General features: G+C 37.2%; 1 protein-coding gene across 20 annotated transcripts in view; it reads right to left on the reverse strand.

Moving 5' to 3' along the window:
• The window catches only part of Nrxn1 (neurexin 1), a 1056958-nt gene that overhangs the window by 517060 nt on the left and 515123 nt on the right, over positions 1-24775 (reverse strand). For 19 of the 20 annotated variants that reach the window (XM_035445200.1, XM_035445199.1, XM_035445197.1 and 16 more), the window contains 2 exons: positions 17725-17898; positions 11890-12009 (listed from right to left, as the gene is read on the reverse strand). In XM_035445200.1, coding sequence (XP_035301091.1) covers positions 11890-12009; positions 17725-17898 — 294 coding nt within the window. Of the gene's footprint in view, positions 1-11889; positions 12010-12928; positions 12956-17724; positions 17899-24775 lie in introns of all 20 variants that reach the window. The other variant, XM_035445201.1, reaches the window with a different exon arrangement.

Below are 24775 nucleotides of genomic sequence, written 5' to 3' on the forward strand. Positions count from 1 at the left end.
TTCTATTCTTGGTCATATGAATAATTATATATCCCTAGTTACATTATTTGTTTTAATCACCAAAACTTTGTATAAGTGCTAATAGAAATTACCCTTTTAATTTAGCCAAACAAGTACACAGACAAACTCCTTACACTGGCAGAAACTTTTGACCTAAAACAAATTTGATCCAAAATCTGATCTGAAATAAAGCTATGAATGCATAGCTTTACAATAGGCAAGAGACGAGGAAAGCAAGCCTTTCCTCTGTGTCTCAAGATCCATTTCAATTTCCTTTCTGAACAGAAGGAAAAATGTCCTGTGAATCAGGTTTCCTTCTCTACTTTCATTCTTTATAAAAGGACTGGGCAGGAAAGGTCTTTTTGGCTGAAATACAGTTTGTTGGGGGATTTTCAACTGAGTTTATATTTGCACTAATTAAATAAAATGGACCTTGTGTCAGGAGGATGCTTAGCAACTAATAGAGCATCCCAGGGCATCCTGGAGAGACAGAGAGAGACACAGGAAGTACTAGGGTAGCATTTATTTGTTTGATTTGGTGAAGCAGAAGAAATGGTCTTCTTAGGATGCTAGCGAGGAGAGAGGGTTAGCTAGCTGCTACTCAGCCTCTCTGAGCTCACAGGTTTTCACCCCAGCCCTTGATTCTGTTTAGTAAAAGCTACCTTTAGTAACAGCAGCAGGACCAGTGCCTGCAGGGGCAGAATTCTCTCCAGGCTGTGGGCTGAGGGACCAGGCCAACTGCTAGAGAAGCAGGTTGGTAACTGCTAAGTTGCAATTGCTGGCTGAGATAGCAGTAAATTAAGGCACAGCCACTGTGCTGAAGTTTAGACAATAGTTCCAGATTAGTGTGGTGTGACTGAGCTGTAAACTGAATCTAAAAAGGCCTCCAATATGGTAAAAATAGATATGAAAGGTGTGGAAATGGAAAGCACAAAATAAATCAATGGTAGAACCCAAAGGCTAAAGCTGTGCCGATCCTAAAGACAAGGCCAAGTACAGCTCCCCTCTCAAAATAAAGAAACTTAGGCCAGCAAAGCTCAGGGGACTGTCTCAGCATCTCATACTGGGGTCTCAGATAAATAATCTCAACATATAGATCACATATTATTCTAAAACACAGAGGAAATAAGATGCTAATAAATGTTTGCTAACGAGAAGGCAGCTTGTCATTAAATCCGGGTCACATTCATTTGGTAGATGGTGAGGTTACATGAAGATGGACAATGGTTTAGGTAGCAAACAAGGATAGTTTGTGAGGAATACATCCCGTATGAAGAACGGGTTTGAAAGTGTTTCAGTGGACCAATGTCTCTTTAAGATTACAATATGCTTCTCCACCCTATCTAATTAATGTGGAACATGATTCCCAAAGAACCAAGAAAGAATCAAGGGTGCATATTTGGACTGGGTCATCCTCCTCACATGGCAGTAAAAACTGCCTTGAAAAAGGTTTCTTTTCACAGCATGGCTACTGTGACTATGAACTTTTCAAACACTCTCAAGATTGTCCTCCAACTGAGGAAGCTGAAAACCAAACGTGTGTGTGTGTGTGTGTGTGTGTGTGTGTGTGTGTGTGTGTGTGTGTGGTTTCAACATATCATGTATAAAATAGACAAAATTGTATTTAAAGCTCAACAAAAAGTTTTTCCTATAAAACTTCCTTAGAGAAATTCTTTACAAAGTCTGCTGTTATATGGAAACACACAACTCCAGGAATTGCTTTAGTCATTTAGTCGGCCTGCCTTCACATGGAGGGTGTGCCAGATGGTCTGGAGTCTTGGACACACAGATGCCTGCCTCATGCCCAGTGTCAGGGCCAGGGTAACTGCAGTCAGATCTAACAACATGGATTTATAGCCGATTGACAATGTCAACCTCAGAACCATGGTTTGGGAACTCCTCATGGAATATAAACTCTTCATTAATCACCTTCTTTTAATTCAGGTAGACAAGTTCCATTTCTTGCAACTGATTTCTAATTGTTTCCAGTGTTCTCAGTCCCTCTAACACCCAAGCATGTCCTCTTTTTAATGCATCACCATGGTTTTGGCAAGCAGGTTTTTGGGTGTGTAGAGAGATGACTTTCCAAATACTCTCCTATGTTAGTAAAGCATCTGGGCAGGGTGAGCCTTGTGATCTTGACACAAGTGTTTATAAAAATACTATTTCTAGCATAGTTAATGCGACAGAAGAAAATAGCAAGATTTTTTAAAGAAAAATTACATATAACACCAAATGTGCATATTGTTCTCGTAGGTGTTGCAGAGGGAACACGCTTGGTGAACCTTTCAAGGACACAGGTGGACTAGCACGGAGCACACAAATGACATGCTATCATGAGAAAATCCCATTTTCTCCACAGATATTATGCTCTTTGCAGAAAAATATTCCACTACTGTGAATCCTTAAATCTCAAACAGTAAGGACCAAACAGACAGTACAGCATTTTATAATGATGAGACTATTCCTGCAGGTATCATCTAATTAATGTGGAAAAAGTAAAGTGAACAAAAGTGGCTTTCTTGAAATGACAGACAGTTCTGGCATTTGTCAAATCTAACATAATACTATAAAAAGCACGACTCCAAAAAGACTGAAGAAAGTGAAAGCAGTGGTCATTTAACAGGCTGCCACCACCATGAATGTATACACACACACACACACACACACACACACTCACATGCTTACAAATGCCCACATGCTTACACATACACTTACACACATACTCACACAAACACATGCTTATACACACTAACACACTCATGCATATATGTACAAAAGCAGACACATACACACACACTTATACACGCACCTGTACTCAAAGCACTTTCTAGTTACATGAAAATCTAATCTCGCTGGACTAAAGAATAAAGGTAATAAAAGTACATTTATAACAATGTGTTAAAAACATAATAAATTACCCCTGTCAGATGTTATATAATGTATAAATACCTTCTTAAATCAGCCTTAGAAATGAAAAGAGCCTAGATGAAAACACACACACACACACACACACACACACACACACACACACACACACACACACAGTCATTTAACTGAGGGAGGCTTTGAGACTCAAATCTCTTATTAGCAAGCATAGAATACGTAATAAGAAATCATACCAGAAATGGAGGAGTGAGATGAAAAATGAAAAATAAAGGCATGCACACACATATATCCTTCAGACAGTAAGTGTCTGGCACCGAAGCAAAATAAATCACGCAGTAAGATGAGCACCTGCACAGGCTGCATGTTCGGAGGCAGAGTAGAAGTAGAAGCAGCAGCCAGTCCAGAGGAGGAAGCACCATGGTGGAGATGAAGGCCCAGATATCATTTAATGATTATACTAACTCATGCATATGCATCCTGTCCCAGAGTTTATAAGAAGAGAACCTGTTGCATAAAATTGTGAAGGACTTCTGTGTTGAAAGAAAGGATGAGAGGTAGCTGGATGAGCTGTTGTTGTCAGGGGTCCTGACAACTTTGCTAGAAGAAATGTAGAGGCAAATAAGGAGAGAGTTTTCATAGTAACCTTAAAACCAAGACTGAGAACTGGTACTGAAGAACAACTCTGCTTGGCTTTATATCACCCGAGTTTGCAAGGATTCAACCATGGGGGTTATGATCACTACAGTTTTGCTTATAGGTGGTGATTTTCAATGTCTACTTTCACAACTCCCATAGAAACCCTTCAAGCTGCATCCCATAGATCAGGGTGAATTTCATGAGATTAGTTTCAGGAACCTTAGGTTTTAGCGTTAGTGCTTTAACAATATCCATGATGCTTCCAAGGTTTTGATTTACCGAATTACTGTCACTGTCAACAGAATGGATGTGTCTGACACCCCAGATCCAGTTTAATTACTCCTGTGATGTCTCTTGTGGCTGAGAGGAGATGGTATTTCTCTACAATTTTTCTGTTTTTAATTTAGTGAAATTGAATGCTTCCCCAGAATAGGGCCTAGGAGAGCAGATCCATGATAGATGGCATCAAAATGAACCCTACAGCTTCAACAACAACATTGTGTTCCAGTTCTACTTCAATGCCTGCATCAACTTGAATTCTCAGCCCAAAGTCTACCAGGTTAGGAACTCATGCAACCATCAGGAATTGGCAAAAAGCTATGCCAAGGACTTAAGCCATTGTGAGCTGGAGACATTTCCTCACATTAAACACGCTGCTCTGCCCAGCAGAGGTTACATCACCAACAGTGTTCTCAGCTCCTATGATCCAAAGCCTCCAACAGGAAAACTTCCAAATATCAAAACACACAGAGAACTGCTCAAGTGAAGAACCCAAGCAAAATGTATTCATTTTCTGCTGCATATTCCATCTGTTTTTCTGCTTAAAGGGTCATATGTTATATATTTATAAGAAGCCTTCACACCTACTCAAACACAGTTCCCACCATCTCTTTCAAATGTGGTCTCCTTGTTCACGACCCATCTTTTTTTTTTTTAAACATCTTTCTATGATGGTAGATCCTTTTATGAAACATTTTCCATTTTAAAACCATTTCAAGTAAGGAAATGTCTTTGTACCTTCAAGTCTTATCAAATTCTGGGAAGATTAAGCCTCATACTTCATAAGTAATTTTCTGAGAGATGTGAATTTAGATCAGTAGTGTCATTAAAATCACACATAGAGATAACAAATGATTTTTGCATGTATCTGATGTTGCTGTCAAGTGCTACCACTTAGGTAAAAATGCAGCACAGCACACAATCAGAGACACAACTGTAATTCCTCCCTATTTAAAGAGTCTGTGCATTTTATTGGCTACAGTAAATCTCATTAAGGACACCAAATGCTTTGTTTGGGGGACAGGAAAGGAACTGCTGACAGGCATATTTTCTCCACAGCTGTATTTTCTCCCTTAAGAAGTGAATATTCCTTAATGCAAGCACATTATTTTTACTGTCACCCTTTCCTGGACTGGGCCCATTCTCCTACAGCCTTTGTCCTTTTCCCTACAAACATGAAGGGCCTTGGTCTTTACAATTAATCTTGTGGTAAATTTTCTTGTTGTGGGCTTCATGCATTCCCTTGTGCTTTCCTCGTATGTTTTCTAAAGACCTTCAAAGATCACATTGTAAACTTCAGACTATGACTTTGTTTAACATTTTTTTGCCCCAACTGGATAAAGGAAAAGCTGATACAATTAAAAGAGTCACTGAATTAGTCCACATTTACTGACTAGCATATTACCAAATGTTAGCTATCCATTCCCTATCACACACACTGAAAAAATTTTGATTTAAACTAAAGAAAGTTTGGAAATATTTTGCCTGGTTTCTTGATCAAATGTTCAATTGTTATTCCTGAAAGCCTGTCACAGAAAATTCCCATCTATCTTTCACAATCAGTACCTTTTTATGACGGTGCTGGAGATGAATGGCAGCCTGCCTTTGATAGCTCATTTTGAGTTTTTAGCTGAAGTTAGGATTGGCAATGGAACGGTTGAGGATAGGAGCACATTTCAAGCAGCCTAAAGCTGAGAAATAAATTCTAAGAACAAGAAGAGGGAGGAACTTCGGAATTAGCATAGTGTTAATTCTTCTTGGTATTAACTTCTTTGGAAATTTGGATGGTGTCAGATCTGTAAAATGTTGACACTGTCTGCATACCTCTCTGGAAGAAAGAGTGATGCAAAGCAGAGGGTGGGTGGTAGATGGACTTGCAGTAGCTGGTTCATACCAAAGGGGTTATCTAAACCATCATCCACTCCCATACGTTCTTATTTTAAAATGAATGAAAAGGAGACATTTTGATTATTCAGTGTGTAAGGTTCATAAAGCATAAGTAGAAGACATTGTAATTCATATTAATTAGTTTATAACATGAAAAGATATTGATATGAGCTACATGTATCTTGTAGTTCTTATGCCAATAGCAGGCATATCTTTGACATTATAGGATATTAATCACCTCTGCTTCACCAGTACTTCAAACTCAAGGAACATTCCTTTGAAAAAAGACATCCTAAAAATTAAGGTAGTTATGTTTAACTGCATACTCCTTTAAAATATTGATGATTTGATTCCATAAGCCAGGAGAAGTATTTAAACAATGTGTTCTCACCACACAATTTCTGGATTAACAGATGGATATTAAGTTATTTACTAGTTACACTCATTCAGTAGGATGCAAGATTCTGAAAACACATCATTGTTGATCATTTGCTGACAGGGGCATTTGGTTTCAACTATAAGGAAAATAAAATCAATTTTTTAAAGTAAATATAAACCATATATAGAGCCTAAAATTTTAAAACATATGCAAGAAGACTCTTACCATATTGTGTCCTAACTTGAACGATGTATCTGGGCATAGCAGGAGCCCTGAGCAAAGTGTCCTCACACAAAAAGAGAATGTAGAAATGGTACCTTTGAAACTAGACTTATTGTTATTTCTTAAAGACAATTAAGAAGGTGACTGGCCAAGTACCACAGAGCAACCTTGGCTGGCTGGACTCTGGTGGGATTTGATAGCATTATTATAGGAATTCAAACACGGAAGGCCATGGTGTACTTATATAAAGTCTACCATGAAGGTGCTAATGTAAGAGTCAACAGTGTTGATCAAGTCAGAAAATTTAGAGAATAATAACAAAAAAACACATAGGTAAAGAAAACATAAAAAATGGAGCTTCTGTGGCCACACTGACACATATGTACATATGTAACAGGCTGTTGGAAGTTATAGAACACACAGTGACTGAATAAGTATGAGCTAAACCCAGTTATTCATGCAGCAATATTTTAACCTATCACTTTGGGATTGATCTGTGTGCTCAATTTTTCTTACATAGATACACCAGTTTTTGATTTGATATGAACAGTATTGTAATCCTTTATAGTTTAACTTGAGACAAGACTGAGCCTATTTCTCTATAGCAATCTAAGTTATCCAAGTGTTATCCATATATCTTACTTTTTGACTTGTTTTAAATAGCTTAAGGGCAACACTTAGAAATGCATGGTTGACTACAGGTTAAGGAGACTCCCCACATTCACAATGAGGATCTGACTGTAGACATAGCTAATTGAGAAATATTATTCAGCCCTAAATAATAGCAAATATCCCACACCTCCCTTACATTAACATCCTAAGTGGGAGAGGTTTTGTCTTAGGTCTAAGTTATTTCTATGTATGTGAGGATTCATTTCCACTAGTTCAGACCTAGAGGCTCAGACATTAGATATTGGATTCTCTTTTCAAACAACGCAAAGAAATAAGAAACAAAGCTTATGATATTTCTAAATGTCACAGTAAAAGGACTCAGTCAAATATATTTCAACCTTGTTTCAGTGAATATTTGTAATTCAAACACAAAGGATACACCAAATCCCTGTCCACAATATCTTTCCTTTGGCAAAGTTTAGAATTTTGAAAATAGTCTTTTAATGTCTGAGCTCACACCTTCCTACAGCCATAGCACCAAACTGCAGTGTGATGTATTACTCCCTTATGGGAAAAGACATGCTTGAAGCTGAACTGTAATTTGGTACACTACACTTCCATACTAATGTAATGTGACAACGTTATTATGTTTGCTTTTTCTGTGTGACCATAGCCACATTCATCTTCTCCAACCTGACATTAAATTAGCTGATATTCTAATCTGTACCACAGGGTGTAAGCATACTGGCTTCATGAAGGTGAGAGCACACATGACCATGTAAATAGGCAGTAAATAGATGTTTCAAAATGAATGAAAACTCCTAACACAGGCTTCGAACATCCTGAACACCTGATAAATAAAGAGAAAGTTGACAGAGGTCTGCTACTTAAAATAATGTGAGGCATTGCAAGACACTGTTACTGCATATTTCAAACAAAGAAATGGTAGTGCCCAGTCCAAGGCAACAAATACTTTGCCATAGCATGAAACAGTTGAAATGGAGATCAAACATGAAACTACATTTCTTCAGAAAGATAAAGTGTGAGGGATGCATTTCAGGTGGGTTGAGAACATTAGCAGGTGGAGAAATTAGCGTGCAAAATGGCAAGGAAGTTGGAAAAAAGCAATGTGGAGAATGCCATGAGTAAGGAAACTGGCAGTAACACACCATATGGAGACTTTTCTGCAATATCTAAGTGTGGAAATGAAGGCTATGGTCAGAACGAGAAGTTTTGTTAATTCCATACTAATAAGTCTAGAGTAGTGCTGGCTACTGTAGACACACTAGAAACCATTTTGCAAGCTTCATATATTCACTTACCTTTGTGTAAGTAAGTTCCTGATATTACTATTGTCTACAACATGGTGTACAATAAAAATGGCTCAGATATATGATCAAACATACAGGAAATTTAAAAATACAAAATAATAATATTCCTGGGAGAATAACATATGCCCTTTTATAGAGATAAGACAAACATAAACTACATGATAGAGAGTAATGGCTAATAAAATATCACAGAAACCTATAGGAATTCAGAGGGTTAAAGAAACTGCTTCCAATTGGAAGAATCAACCAAGAGGTGTTGGTGACATTTAAATCAGGAAGAATAAAAGTAGGAGAGGAACAAAAATTTATTGGAAGAGGGAGGGCTGGGAAGTGAGCAACAATGAAAACATTACTATAATAAGCCACACACTCACACAAAATAGTTCAAGAACCTGGAATTTGATGTTGTATAGAAGAGTAAAATGCATGACACCATACCCAGCCACAGCCTACAATTGTTTTGCTAATGAGTTCATCTCTAGAATGGTATTTCTCCAAGGATGAAGGGGTGTGTATATACATATATAAAAAAAAGCAACAATTTTTAAAAATAGCCTCTGGCATCACTTTACAAAGATGACAGTGTTTTTGAAAGATCCCTTTCAATTCAATTAATTAGTATGATTTATCCAAGATTTTACTTGCAAGTTATAAAGTATTCCCATCATCCCACTGGTAATTATATCTCCAGGCTAATATAAATAAAAATGTCTAGTTACTCAAACCCACTCTATAAACTGTACCAGATATATGGCACTTGGAATTTCTACTGGGGGGATGGGTTGTTCTTTCCATAAACAGTATTTTTTTTATATTGAAATGTTTGTGTCTTTTTTACTTTCTTTATTTTGTTATGATTTGGGGGCTATAGCCACATAATTCATGTATTATTAACCAAGACAGGGATGAAACAGCATGAAGTGGTTCTAAGTTTCTTGTTTGCTTGTTCCTTTTTTATTTTAAAGTCAACCTCAGTAGAGGAAAGGGTGTTTGCTAAAATCCAAGAAATCACATTATTACAATTTGTGTTTCTTGTAGAAAAACAAAACAACAGTGAGATGAGGAGACAAGATCTATGTAATGGGGCAGGAGATGTGTTGAGATGCCTCAGTTCTCATCTTTAACCTTAAGGATTTCAAAGTAATAATCACTATTGTTTTATGTAAATTACAACTGTTTTCAAATATGATGTACCTCTAAATAGTACTCTTTATCTACAAATCTCATCACAGGAAAACACGAATGCTCAAACCATGGGGACACTTAGCATTTCCATTAAACCTAGTATGAGATAATGATTTAATCAAAATGCCTGTATTCTGAGAGCTCTCAAACATAATTTAGTGCTGATTTGGGCAAGAGGCATGTCAGGAGACACATTTGTTGAGTGACATTTACCCATTTACAAGAAAATAACAACTAGCCTTATCATTGCTGCCCCCACAACCATCACCCAAGACCATCATTTAAATAGTTTTCTGCAAAAACTGATTTGAAGACAGCCTATTACATAAGGTCAGATTTTGATGTTCCTTAGGAGAAGCCTAACAAACACATACAGAAAATTGCATTCTTCATATTTAACTGGTGTACGGGACGGACAGTCTGACACAACCAAATGGCAACTGTTTTGTAAAACATGGGAAATGGCTTAGCAGAGTTTGGCAGAGGATAGTCTTGAGCAAAATGAAAAATATTTTCATACTCAAAAGCCCTCTCAACTACCACATGTAGTCATGCATCTGTTAAGATTGAATTCAGCATTAGAATTTGCAGTCATAAAATAATAACAAATTCTCGGTCTTCTGGTTGTCCTTGAAAAGAGGTTTATGTCATTTTGAAATGGGAACAAAGGCAGGCAGACATTGGTCTATAGATAAGTACACAGCTAGTCAAGCATTTGTGGGAGTTCTTTAAAAATCTTTGTTTATGCTTTTTGTATATATAAGTGTGCACTGACTGTATGAGGTTATTTATATAATGCATGAGGGACTGTTGTTCTTAAGTGTGATTTGATGTGCAGATACACAGTGTATGCAAATGGTGATGGTCTGAATGTTTTTTTACTGCTTCAAGCTACTATATATAGGGAAGATGATCCCATAAAAGCAGATATCAGAGGTTTCTGCATTCATGGTGGCAGCTTTCAAAATATTTTTCTTCTATTAATGGAAAATTTCAATATAGTTTTGTCATATCCACCCCTCACTAATTTCAACCAACTGCCTCCAGGACCTCTAACCCATCTCACTCTTATTCTTATGTCTTACTATTATTAACCATATTAGCTCAATTCATATACACATAGGTGTAGGACTTTTTAAAGGACTGTTGCTTTTTTACATTATTTTTCCCACACCCGTTGTCCTGTATTACCACTCTTCTTCTCCTGCTGAAACCCTATTTCTTTTCAAAGGTGTCCTTTCTACAGGTAACCTGTCTGAGGTTATACACGGAAGATACGTGATACCCCCCTTCCCTTGTGCACCATTCATTTCCAATAATCTCTTTTATCTTTTGCTAGTGCTTTCCATAGTCAATATGTTGGGCAGGAACCAAAGATAGCCTGTGAACTGTACTGTAGTTGTAGTTTGCAATCATTCAACTCCATGACTTATTTTAGTTTGATCCTACTTTTAATATTGTGATCCATATATCTGCTGACAAGGATTAAACACCAAGAACAATAAAAAACCAAAATTCAAAGCTCCCCTTAAATCAAAAATCAAATTTAGCTTCTTTGTACAGCTCAAACCTTCAACTATCATATCCCTTTCTCAATTCTACTAGATCTTTGCTTTTCATGCTGTAGCATTTACCACACAAGGCAGATAGTCTACTTGCCAAATGCGGGGCTTCATGGTGAATACCCTGTATCTACAATAGAAGATTTTTTTATATCATTTTGATGAAGTCCTATGAAGCAAGACCTATCTGAAAGTTCAGGAAGAAGACTTCTGCTGGTCAGCTAATTCTGCCTCAAAACTTTCACTGCTCTGATACTGACCCTGGGAGAGGGCTGTGATAGAATGTGAGGTACATCTGCCCTGCCATGCTCACATTGTGAGATGAAAGTGAAGAATTCAGGTGTATAAAAACAAGAAAGACGTATGAAAAAAATCATTAAACATAGTGTTTTTGAAGTGAGTGGGGAAGAGCAGACTTTCTCAAGGAGAGGCAGAAAGATAGAGAACTGAAATGTCTAACCACGAAAAGAAACTAAGGCCCTCAAGATATGACCTGACAAACTTAAAAACTGCATAGAACAAAGCATTACAAGGTTTTCAAAATGGGGGAAGAATCCCAAATATAGAAAATTAACAACATTCTTTCCAATAAGGTGGCTATAAGTAAACAATAGAAGAAAATTTACAACAGTTGAAAATCAACCACTACTATTAAAACACTAAGCTATTTACAGCCCTGAAAACAAATGTCACTTTAAAATGGGCTTGCTTTGTGTGTGTGTGTGTGTGTGTGTGTGTGTGTGAAAAAAAATTCCAAAAAAACAAAAAAACAAACGGAGGCCCACGTATATGATAGTCCTATTACAGATGATGTAAGGATTTATAGTTTTATAATCTTAGACATTGCACAGAAAGCAGCAGATAGAAGTAGTGACAAGTGTCTTTCCACGCGTGCACAGGTACTTACGGTCATTGCACAGTGGCCCACTGAAGGAAGTCATGCTACAGTCACAGCTGAAGCCATCCCATTGTTGCAAGCATACTCCTTGATTTGAACATGAGTCTTCTTGGCAGGTTGTGCTGGGACCTGCAAAACATGCCAAAAGAAACTTGGGTTCTTTTAAAAAATCCAGAACGTTCTTTACACGAGCTAGATCACATATAGTAGTTGCCAACACCTTAAATTACATGTCCAAGCTACATTGGAAAGTTCACGCACCTGAACTGGTAACTGAGACATTTAACCTGAAGGCCTTCTTAAGCTTCAAGTACAAGACAAATACATCATAATCGTACCTAAGCCAAAAAATAGTAAAAGGAAGTATGTAGCTTCTAAGATGGTCATGGTGGTAGCAGGTAATCTCATTCTATCATTAATGATTGTCTGTCTGTCGCCATTTGGATATTAGAAAATGAATGGATCTCCTTAACTTCTTAACAATGAATAGAGATGCCATGACGAATGGATATTGTAAGATCATGAAACTGAGATAAAGACTGGCAAAATAATCAAGCAGATTTATGGAAAAGTGACCTATGAGATCCAGCTGCTTCCACGAATACACTCTGGCTAGGGTCATGATTATTCGGTGATCTGGATAGGTATGTTGGCAAGTATCAGTTCACATGCTTTGACAATATCATGCAGTTAACATAAAGTGAAAACAATGTAATGGCATGCCCCTGCTGAACACACAAGGAAAAGCAATGCTACTCTGTTTCTAAGAAATTATAACTACAACACCGAATAACAAAGAACAGAAAAATATGATGGGATCAATAAAGGCAGCGACTGTACAAACATGGCCAAGACTGAAAGCCTTATGAAACTATGCTACAAAACGAGGTTTCTTGCACAACGTCCAAAACAACGTCTAAAAGGGGGGAAATTAAATCTAAATCCAAATAAAAGTTACTGAAAATGTAAAAAAAAAAAATGTTATTTGAGGGTTTCCGCTGTGTAGGGTGGGGTTTCAGTCTTGTTTTATACACACAGGGCTATCTACCTTGCAAGTCAGCTTTCGTCAATGCAACTTTGTCAGCGAAATTAAAAAAAAAGCAAAATATATTAAATGTTAGTAAGCAATATGGAAATGGGGCAAACAGAATGTTCAGATTCAAAAAAAGCATGCTGCTGTAAAGGGAAAAAATGCTATGTACAGCAAATTAATATCAACAGCCATAAATCTTAAGAGAAGCCAAATAATGAGAAAGCAGTACAATTTTTCTAAGTTTATACTATATGTGTGCATATACAATGGTTAATCTAGCCAATGACACAATGAAGGAAAACTTAAAGGGCTCTTGATTCCTACTCTGCTGTACAGCACTAGATGGGTTCCTTTAGCAACCGGCTTATTGGATCATGCAGTGTGCTGTTTCATGTGTAGACTATGATTCATATAGTAGACTATGGTCTCTACAGAGAAAGTACCTCTGCGTGTGCTTCTCTCTTTTAACTTGTGAAGACTTCCATTTATAACTATACCGTGATGTATGCCATTTGAAGGAGTTGAGAAAGTCATGAAGATGGTAGAAAGAACCAGCAGTATAATTCTCCTTAGAGAACAGTCCTTTATAATATCCCAGGATGTCATACTCATCCTCACTCTTTAAGATTTATTTATTATGTATGCAGTGTTCTGCCTGCATGTATTACTGCAGGCCAGAAGAGGGCACCAGATCTCATTACAGATGGTTGTAAAGGGGAATTGAACTCAGGGCCTCTGGAAGAGCAGCCAGTGCTCTTAACCTCTGAGCCATCTCTCCAGTCCCCTCATTCTCACTCTTAAAGAACTGGGTATATAAGATTTATAGATTCCAGAGTGTTCTTGGTGTTGCCTATAACTTCATAACTGTCCTTAGTTCTAATAAACTTCCATGTGAATAATTACTACAGAAAAAAGAATTTACAAAATGGTAAAAAGGAAACACAGTGCATAGAAATCATAAAAGCTATAGACAATAATCTAGGGATCATTTCTGGCAATAATAATTACATCTTTTCTAAAAAAAAAATGTAAAAATAGACTCCAAAGTAATTCAATGCTACTGATGGCCATTGAGACATTGCTTCAGTGAATAAACAATTTTTCTGTAATTATACGACACTGACTTATAAAGTTTAATATGTACTGTGGAAACATAATTGTATGATAATTTTCTGAGTAAAGGCAGTATTGACAGGAAATTACTAAAGTAAGCTGGACTTACATGCATTTTTAGAATTTCAGGATCTATACTAGTAATGCTAGGAATACTATAAATCCCCCAAACATAATAATAATTAGAACACCAAATAATAATCAAAACACTAATAGCATTGTAAGTAATGCTGGAAATAAAAGTAATCTACCAGAAGAACTGAATAGATGTAAAGTTTTTCAACTTAAGCATGAATTACTAATTTGTTCAGCATTTGTTGTGGTCTCCTGAGTAACAGCCCATAGTGTAAGAGACTAAAACCAGTGTCAATTTAAAAATTAACACTAAAAATCTCTTGAAACAATCTTCATTGGCCTTTTCTTCCACAGATGAGAAGAATCAGGTATAGAGTAGTCCTGTATTATTTTATTGAGGTTATTTTATCAAACAGTTGTTTACTTTCTGCCCGGTGGCAGAAAAAGTAGGATCAAGAACTGAGGGCCATAAGTGCCCCTACTTTGAAGCAAATCATCAGTCTGGCAATCACTCACCGATGCTAAACTCTAAATGTACTAACACTGTGGTCTTAAAATGAATCTGGCTAAACACAGAGAGCTGCTAGCTGTCTATGAAAACACAAAAACATGGTTTGTTTTTCTAATTTCTCATCAATGCCTGTCTTTTTATATTTCAGGCATTACATGTGAATGTGTCCCTATGCCTGAGAAGATACATTTTTTGGAAGCACTCACCTTCTAGAATTATGCTTAAGTACTGATAGATATTTGCATAAGTCAAAGTCTTGATTTATTTCCCCTCTAGTTACATAACATTTCTTATTATTTTATTTTGTCACTGACTGAAATTGGGAACAAGCCAAGTGACATTTGTACTAACTGAATGTTTTTAAAGGGTATGTCTGGAAAGGGAAGAAAATGAAAGTCAAACCACACTTTCTGTAGACCTAAGGTACAATAGAGGGAAGCTGGTTTAGAAGCCTGCCCTACCAAGTAAAGGAAGCTGTAGTTTGAAACCTCTGTCATCCACATTCCTAACCTTATAAATGTTTTATCTGAGACTCAGTTTACCCATCTGGGAAAAAGAACAGTCATGAGTGTTTATAGTGGTTTGAGGGTTAGAGGGTACATATAAATTGACAACCACTATTGTTTAATGAGTGACAGCCATTCTAATCAGACAGCAAAGCACTGTTGCTGCTCACAAAGCAATCCATGACAGAGTGGAAGTGTCTTCAGAAGGAATATCAAAATGTCACTGAAACTTGGTTGAGAAGTTATCTGAAGTTTAATCAGCTTACTTTCTGGGTTTACCATCAGTCTCAATTTCCTGTTATATTTGGAAAAAACAACATCTGGTGAAGCAATTTTCAACATGCAGGACATGTAGCATAGGCACTACCTGGAAATTTGTTAGAACTGTAAATTCCAAGGTCCCATGCCAGACCTCCTGAGTCACAAGTCCTGGTGTTGATATCTGGCAATTGGGGTTTTAATAATTTTTCAAGTCAGTTCAATGTAGGCTGACACTTGAGAAATATCAGTCTAAATATGGAACTGAAGATAGGTTTCTTCTCTAGCTGAGAAGTGTTTACATATGAGTCAGCCAATGTCCATTAAAATAAGCAGGATATTCAATGTAACAAGCAATTACTGTGGGAAGATCAAGAACCCTTTGAAGGCCAGGAACTTGAAGTTTGGCCAGTCTTGTTGGATAAGAATGATGGAAACCCGTGACAAGCTATTATTTGGAGATGTCAAAGGCATACCATTTCTATTAATACAGAATTTAAAAGATTCTTATCTGAGTAGAAGCAAAATTCCATGAGACAACTGTCTTAGAAGAGATAATACATTGGGTATGTATAATTTAATTGCTAACCCTAAAGCTACATGTATCTCATCAATTATGCCTGTGACAAGTTTATCTGAGCTTATCATTAGGATAAGTCAGGATAGAAATGGTCAAATTAAATTTGGGAATGAAATCATCAGGGGAGATGATGTCAGAATGACCAGAATGTGATGATAGTCACAAAGAAAAAAAAAGACATGAGAAGAGGTGAGAATTGTTATGCCTGGGCAGAACTAGGCCATAAGATACCACAGTGAGATCAAATATTCAGAGCTCATGTAAGGCCGGAGAAGGAAAACCTATAACAAGTATCATCGACAAAATGCCTACTAGATTAGGTTGGAAAATAACAGCAAGTGTTAATTACTGCAAATGTTTGGTTTGCAATCTTTCTCCCATTAAGCTTCCCTCCACCCTCCACTAACCAGATGTTTACAGGGAGGTCCTATGTCCTTGTATCTTCTTCCTGTCTGGCCATAACTGAGGCACCAATGTCTCTTTCAGGAAGCACTTGCCATACAATCTGTAGCAAGGCTTACTTCTGAAAAGTAGTATCTAGAACTGCAGTACCTTTCCCTTAAGATAGAAATAAGTGACCTACTTTCACGTATTAAACCATTTCTAAGGAACAAAATCATATCTCGCATTTTGTAGTCCCCTATTAGGGAAAATGTATTTGCTTAACAGTTGTGTTTCCTTTACTAAATAAGCAGTGTGAGAAACCTCATGAGAAGTGTTATGTACAATTTTCAAGTAAATACATAAATAAGGTGATAACATTAAAAGCGAATTCAAAAAAGTCTTCAATTAATACTCCTACTCTCTCAAAAGTTTGAATTTAAGTTAACTTTCCAAACAAACTGATGCTTCAAAAATGGGAAAACGTGATTTCAAATTAAAAAGTTCCATAGATTTAGGTAATTGCTAAATATAATGACATTATTCTGGCTGAGGAGAAGTGATTCATAATCTCCTAAAGGATAGGAATCACATTTGCATCGTCCTTTTATCTCATACAAAGTTTCTTATAAATCTAAATTTTCAAGATGAATCAAACTATGTTGAACTTTAAAGGAGAAACAGTAACGGTAACACATCCAGAGCCATACAGTTCATGATAATGTGAAGGAATTACGTTTATAGAGGCAGAATTGGCTCAAAAACTCTGAGGTGTTGAAGTGAGAAATTACCTAAAATGAAAGTAGCAATCAAAACATATTCCTGTAGATCCTGATCTGACAGAAGGCATGAAAGAATGTAAGACAGTCCAGTGCATTTCTGAAGCATTGCACATTAACCCTGAATAATACAAGAAACCTATTTTTGACACACACACAAATCAAATAGTGGTTTCAGAATGAGTATCTGAGCCCTACAATCATCTTTTATCCAAGTGAATGTAAAATTTGAAAAAAATGGGTTAAAATATATTATAATTACTGGAAAAATTTTTTCTATTTTAATTGGTTAACTGATGTTATAATACAAACATTACATAAATAATTAATAAGCTAGTTAGCCCAACTATAGTCCTCTAAGAAGAATATGACAAGATCCATAGTTATAGCTTCTAGTCTATGTTAAACGTTAGTGCATTCTTGCAAATAATGCAGGAAGCTTAAGATTTATGGAATAAAATATTTAAAACATGAATAAGGATTTCTAAGTTCTTAGTGAAAACACTACCAGTTAGCAGATATTTTGCTGACCAGTGAGATTTTTTTCTAATTGAATTTATACATTGGTTATATCAGAATTGTGCAGTGTAGTAACAGAGATGTAGTACCTTCACATCCTCTCTCAATTTGCCCATTGCAGAAAAGGGCATCCGAGATGAGATCTGGAAGCCGGCCATTTAAGTCCACAGATGCCAGGCAGCCTTGAAAGCCTTCCTTGGCGTGGACCAGTTTTGGCAAGGATTTGTACGTTTCTTTAGCCACTCCTCCAATATACAAGTCACCTGTGGAAAGATCAATTTAACTGTCATAAAAGCATCCCACTATCAATTTTGAACACATGGTATGATGAGAAAAATAAAAGAGATGATGTTTATTTTAAATTAAATCAATGAAGTAATTGTATGACCTGCTATTTTCTTAAAAATCTAAGATAATGCAACATTTGAACAATACATCCACTCCTGAGATTTTTTTCTAAAATGCTACTATCAAAAGCACTCTATGGATTCACTAAGGTACCACCAAATGAAAAGAGCCTAGCCACAGGGCTAAGTATACCCTTACAGAAATCCAACCTAGTTGCTTGGTAACTCTGTGTTCTAAGACAGTTTCTCAAACTATTAGTAAGCCTATTTTCCAAAATGAGAACAGTAAAATCTATTCTTGCATTGCTTTGAGGAACAAAGATGTGACATGCAGGGAACCCTTGCCAGAGTAAAAGTATGTAATAGACAAAGGTGGGGAACGCATTATTATCAAATAAACCTATCCTCAGGCTTTGGGTCTTTTAGTGAACCAGAAGCTATAGGGCTCTATTGATTAAAGTCACATTCTACACTGTTTGTTTGTTTGCTTTTTGTTTTCTTATTCTTTGAAATTAAAACTTAATTACATAACTTTCCCCTTTCCAATTCCTCCCTCCAACCCCTCTTCCGTATCCCACTGCTCTCCCTTGACATCGTGGCCTGTTTTTCTTTAGTTGTTACAGTTAAACACACGCACACACACACACACACACACACACACACACACACACACACACACACACACTCTAAATATATAAATACAGTTTCTTCATTCATTTAGTCTTATTTGTTATGTATATGATTTCAGGGCTGAACACTTAGCACTGGATCAGGAAGGGACTCATCCCTGGGGCAAACTGTCTCTCCTGCTCTCAGTATACTTTAGTTTTCAAGAGTTCTTTGTCTATGGGTTGTGTGTCCCATGAGATTTCTGCCTTCCATATTAGCCCAGCTATTGTGCTGTAGTTCTTCAAATCTTATTTAGGCAGCCATACTGTTGAGGTATCATGGGATTAGCTTCCCTGTCATTTTTAGCAGACACAATTTCACAGTAGCTTCCTTGGTTCTCTGGCTCTTCTGTCTCCCCACCACACACACACCTCTGTGTGTTGCCTGAGCCTTAGCTGTAAGAGTCATGCTATAGATGTATCATTTGGGAGTAGGCATCCCACAATCATTTGTTCTCTGTATTTTGACCAGTTGGAGTTTTCTGTCTGACCCTTTTTGCTTGAGTATCTTCTCCACTGGCTCAATCCTTTTATAGTCTGACTTATGTAATTCTTCACACCTTTTTCTGCTAAGTTAAAAACACCACTTTTAACTCTGTGCTATGTTACTTTGGGATTTTCAAAGAGGTTATTAATTTGTGTTCCTGCTTCTCCTGCAGTTTCAAATGGAATGTTTTGCTTAGCTTTGCTGTCCACAGGCTCCTAGGTTTCTGTGACTTTAAAAACACGACAGGAATCCCTGTTTTATGCTATGTGCAGATTACTCACAGTGACTGGATGGCATTTAGTAAATGTAATTAATAAAGTCAATACATGGCATAAGGAGGGTGACTTCATAAATCTGTAATCTGTGGCTCCAGCCTGGAAGTTCTACTGACACCCATGTCAGCTACTTCTCTAACTTTTCTCCCCATGAAATCTCTCTCACCTTAATCATTCTAAATTCTTGTCACTCAGTATAATTTTACCAGAACAAAAAGCCTATCTGTGCATTCCTAATGCTCATCTGGGCTGCTCTGTCATCTTTGTGAGACTTGAGAGCAAGAACTTATGTACACAGAATTTCTCTTGTAGTGTGACTAACAACGTCCTTGGGCTTTAAGTCAGATAGTTCATGTCCTCTACGAGTGTCCATGAAGTGATCATAAGCTAACTTACTAGATTGTAAGCAGAGTAAAAGAAAGCCCCAAATCTGACACTGCTGGATTGTGTTGATGAAAATATTGAAAATGAAAGTATTTAGCTTTGTCAATTTTGTGTAGCCATAAGATTTGAGAAATCCTGCCTCTCACTCTACCAAATAAAACTGGTTTCATACCCGGGCGTTGGTAGCACACACTTTTAATCCTAGCACTCAGGAGGCAGATGCAGGAGGATCTCTGTGAGTTCAAGACCAGCCTGGTCTACAAGAGCTAGTTCCAGGACAGGCTCCAAAGCTACACAGAGAAACGCTGTCTCGAAAACCAAAAAAACAAACAAACAAACAAACAAACAAAAAAAAAAAAACAAAACTGTTTTCATTACAATAGTGAGCCAATGATGTCTGATAATTAGTGCATCAAGTATTCAATGTATTTCTCCCCATCTTCTGAATAAATAATCACCCTTGATATTTAAGGATAGTGTGGTGTTCATCATAGGATACTATTTTTGTAATATTATTTGATTATTTGCCTCAATATTCCTGTTCTCTCCGTTGTCTTTCCACTCATTTAAACTTAAAACCATTGTGTTTTAGTTGCCTCAGAAAGGACATGAGTCATAAATCAAAGATGTAAAATTAGCTTTCTGCATTTGAATTTTCAAAACCTAGATTCTTCTAGGAATGTGATGAATATACAGAGATTTACATAATGGAAGTACAACTTTCCTATACTGCAGTCAGGCAAACAGGAGTTACAGAAACGGAACCCTGTGAACTTAGCTATTGGTGATTATCAAAAGGAGAGCCCAACTTTCTAATTTAAGATCTGACCCCTGTTGGGTATCAACACTGCAGATAGATTTAGGAGAATAATGGAGATTGGGGATGTTTCCTCAGGAGAACCCAGAGGCAAGATACTTGTGGATGAACACTTTCATGATAGAATTAGCTTTCTGGGAGTTTATACTGCTTCATGGAACTCTTCATTCTCCCCCGTGTTGTGGGAACAAGGAACAATTTTCAGATGACCTAGAAATAGCAGACCAAGTTTGACCTGGGTAGGTCCCATCACAAGGGCATAATTCCTGAACAGCAGTTCAGTGTGTGACTGGATGGGAACCATGGAATATTTAAATGGTTTCTCCTTTATCTATCAACTTCCCAAAAGATTGGTACAGTGGGAGTTCTGATGGTCAAGTCATTTAGAAATGACTTGCCTGAGAGAAGGAGGGAAGGAAACCAGAATTTCTCGTTTTCATCTTCAATAACTCAAAGAATTGGAGCTCAAAATAGAAATCAAGGTAGATTAGAAAAAAACTGGGAAAAGTTGCTTTCATGAACATTAGAGAATATGGGCTGAGAGTCCAATGTGTCTAATATCAATCCAAGATATGCTCCCTACACTCATTTCCTGAACTAAATTCTTTGTGGTGCTTTAATTCTCTCTCGAGACTAAAGACATAGTATTAGATAACAGTATAGGACTAAGTGAAGTATTAGATAACAGTTCAGGACTTAGCACTGCCTCTAATGCATTTAGCTATAGAACTTAAGACTGAAAATTTTACAAGTCATGTTAGATATTTGATAGCCATGCTTCTTTCAGATTCCAACTTCCTGGAGGTTGTTCAGTGTTTGTTTTAAAAATCTATCAATTAACTAAGCATTGGCGACAACCAGTAAATATTATTTGACACCCAATAGGTAGAGGTCACATAGGGAAATAAAAAGTTAAGAGGAAAGGAAATGGTAAGGTGTGACAGAGAGGTAATTCTAGAGAGGGAAGAGGAAAGAAAATGGTAAGGCATGACAGAGAGGTAATTCTAGAGAGGGAAAGCTTCCTTCCCCTTTCTTCTTCCTACCACACATCCTATTTCCTAATTAGTAAGCTTATTTGCCTGATGTCTTTTGATGGCTGCAGAAGAGAAGTCATGACCCCCCCCCCATGTCCCTAAAGAACAGAAAATACCACATCAAGCAATGCCGGATTTGATATGAACCTCAAATATTCCAAGGTCAATGGGTCTGTATTTATAACCCTGGGGCTCATTTTCACTTTCATTACTGAAGCTGCACTTAGCACCCCCTCCCCCATGACTTAGTGATGTCTTTATAAACTTTTCATATACTAGAGAGAGGTCTTAAAGTCCCCCGGTGGGTTTCCATATGAAGAGAACAAAGGAACTACTTAAGTGGGCTCAGCCCTGTGTACCATTACCACCTCATCAAAGATGCAGAGTATCCTTTTGATCCTTGGAGAGATGGAAGGGAAATGACCCATTAGCACTAATGGGTCTTCTCAGGTAAAAGTCCTGTGCATATGAAGGAGGATATGCTTTTTAATGACCCTGTGTGTGAACACGGCCTGGATGGACGTCATTAAATGCCAAGTTTCCTATATAGTTGAATCTCACCTGTTGCCTTTCCCCCATCCTACCATCTCATCAGGATGACTGGATGTATTTACTTCTGTCCTTTAAGTGGGCCATATACAGGAAAAGATAGACTTGCGATATTTCAGAAAATATTGTGGCTAACATATATCATGTAGCCAGACTCAAAAATGGAGATGTGGGGCAACTTTCTTAAAAAAATCATAGTACTATCCTATCACTACTATATATTATAAGTATCCTATTATATATTATGCACTATATTATATATATATGCATATATGTGTAAATATATATATATGTATATATATATATATATATGTCCTGCCATCAATATTATAATATGGAGAATTATAAATGCAGAAACACCTAAGCAGCTCTCAACAGTGCCCTCTGAAGACAGTCTGAAATGAGTAACTATTCCCCAGACCTGTACAGGCATGAGGAAGGAATCATGGGCAAGCTTTATGGTTATATCTGACTAGATGCTCTGACCCTGTCACTCACTGATGTACACTGTGGAAGCTACTTAAATTTCATTAGTTCTTCGACAGTAAGTCTGTTCCTCTGAGGAGTGGAATTAATGATACCTACCTTAGAAAACCTGGAGGGTTACAGAGAACACTTCAATATATTCAGTACACATCACGGATTCTATACCTGCTTGACACTATAGGGCTGAATTGATTCAGCTAAGCTACACCGCATGTACCTTGTTCTATGCTGATTGCCCTTGGAATTCAGAAGAAGCCAAATGTGTTCCTCCAGACAGACAAGTTTCAGATTTACAACTATTTCCTGGCATTTGTTTAATTTGATCTAGTTCACAAACATCAGCATGCTTGAAATGTGTCTTCTGTGATAGCACCAGAGATCTGCAGAGGGTCCTTGCACCTACCCAATTTAAAACCAAATAGCACAGAACCTGATAAAATAATCAGAAAATTTTGCTTGACAAATAACTTCTAATTTAGATATTTTAAGAGACAAAAACAAAACAACAAAGTACTCTATGAAGGCCAAGAGTCAGTTTGTAGGTTCAGGCTGAATGCTTCTTAGCCAATGAGAGAAATAAAAAGATTTTTATGGACTTGGTAATGCTGACCGTGATGGAAGAGCAGAGATCAGAAGGAGTAGGAAATATTACTTTACAAGGCTATGAATGCAGATGCAAGGCCTTGGGTGCAGTAGAGATGCACTGTGGTGACAAAGGGAACATGGCGTTTGTGTCAGAAAACTAAAGATCAGGTGTGAAGGTATGGTTGGCAAAGGAGAATATTCAACTATTTATTAAATTATATCAGTAATGTTTGATGAAGAAGGTCAGAGGAAGATGTATGAGTGAAAAGAGGAGGACTTGATGGATCATCGTCTGACTACTGCCTGGTAAAGAATTAAAAACAAGAGGTGGGAGAATGGAGAGGCCAGACAGGGTAGCAGAACTGGTACAAGAGTGTGAGAAGAGATGGACTTGTACCTGGCATTACAATGTGGCATCTGAGCACAAGTGTATTCTAAGGTATCCAGGGATATGGACTAGACCCAGGGACCTGGAGTCAAAGCTGGGCTCCTTTGGAGATTACCAACCCAAGACAGATGAAGTGGTGGAAGTGATTTTCTTTCTCTATGCAAACGGAGCAGAAGGCAATTAGAGCAAAGTGTCCCAGCTCGGCCTCACAGCAGCAGAATGTAAGTGTCGAGGTATAATTAGTGCCTTGACTCAGAGCCTTCCTGTTTATTCATATGTACTTTTCTCTGCCTCTTGAACATCTCACTTTTATTTTAACCCCAAAGAGCATACATAAGAAGACACACACTTCATAGATGTGAATAGCTATGACCAGGGGAAGATAGGCTACTGAACTGTCATTTGGGGGAGAATTACACTCGTGTTCCTATGACTGCATTGGAGAAAAAATCTAATTCTAGATGCAGGGTACTCTAACTTTTCCATCATTTCTTGAACTTTATTGTGAAAAATGACTGAATCTGCCCACACTGATTTCTGAACCTGATCTATAAGCAGGGTTCCCTTCCTCCCCCCTGGAAAATCAACCTCTGCTCTTAAAATGTGTCCTTATCTTTAATTTTAGTCTTTTCTTGTTCTACCACAAAGGAATGCCTGCAGGCCAGATCTCTTCCAGATATGCCAAGGGAAATATTTTTGGGGAAAGAAATCATATCTGAATGTTATTTGTCTGAAAGGTGTGCTCTGTTGGAAGAAAATCATCTGTAATCTTTGAAAAATAAACACTCATATATTAAATTCTTTTCAAGGAACAGAATATCCATTTGATCTTTCTATAACTGTTTTAAATAAAGTCTATTAAATTATTAAAAGTAAAAGAATAAGCCGTGGCTATTTCTCAAATAAATATGAGCTTTTGTGAAGATATATCTGTATGATAGGTACAATGAGCCTCATATACCAAGAATCATCAAAGTATCACCAGATATTAAATATTTCAGCCAAAGAAACCATCCAAGGGGACGTTTCTGTTCTGAGAGATGTAATATCTGTGTCCTTTACAGGTTTCTGCATAAAACACTAAAACTAACTTTAGAAATTCTTTGCTGGAGAGAAGTCA

This window comes from Cricetulus griseus, chromosome 5 (genome assembly GCF_003668045.3).
Source record: "Cricetulus griseus strain 17A/GY chromosome 5, alternate assembly CriGri-PICRH-1.0, whole genome shotgun sequence".
Taxonomy (NCBI): Eukaryota; Metazoa; Chordata; class Mammalia; order Rodentia; family Cricetidae; genus Cricetulus; species Cricetulus griseus.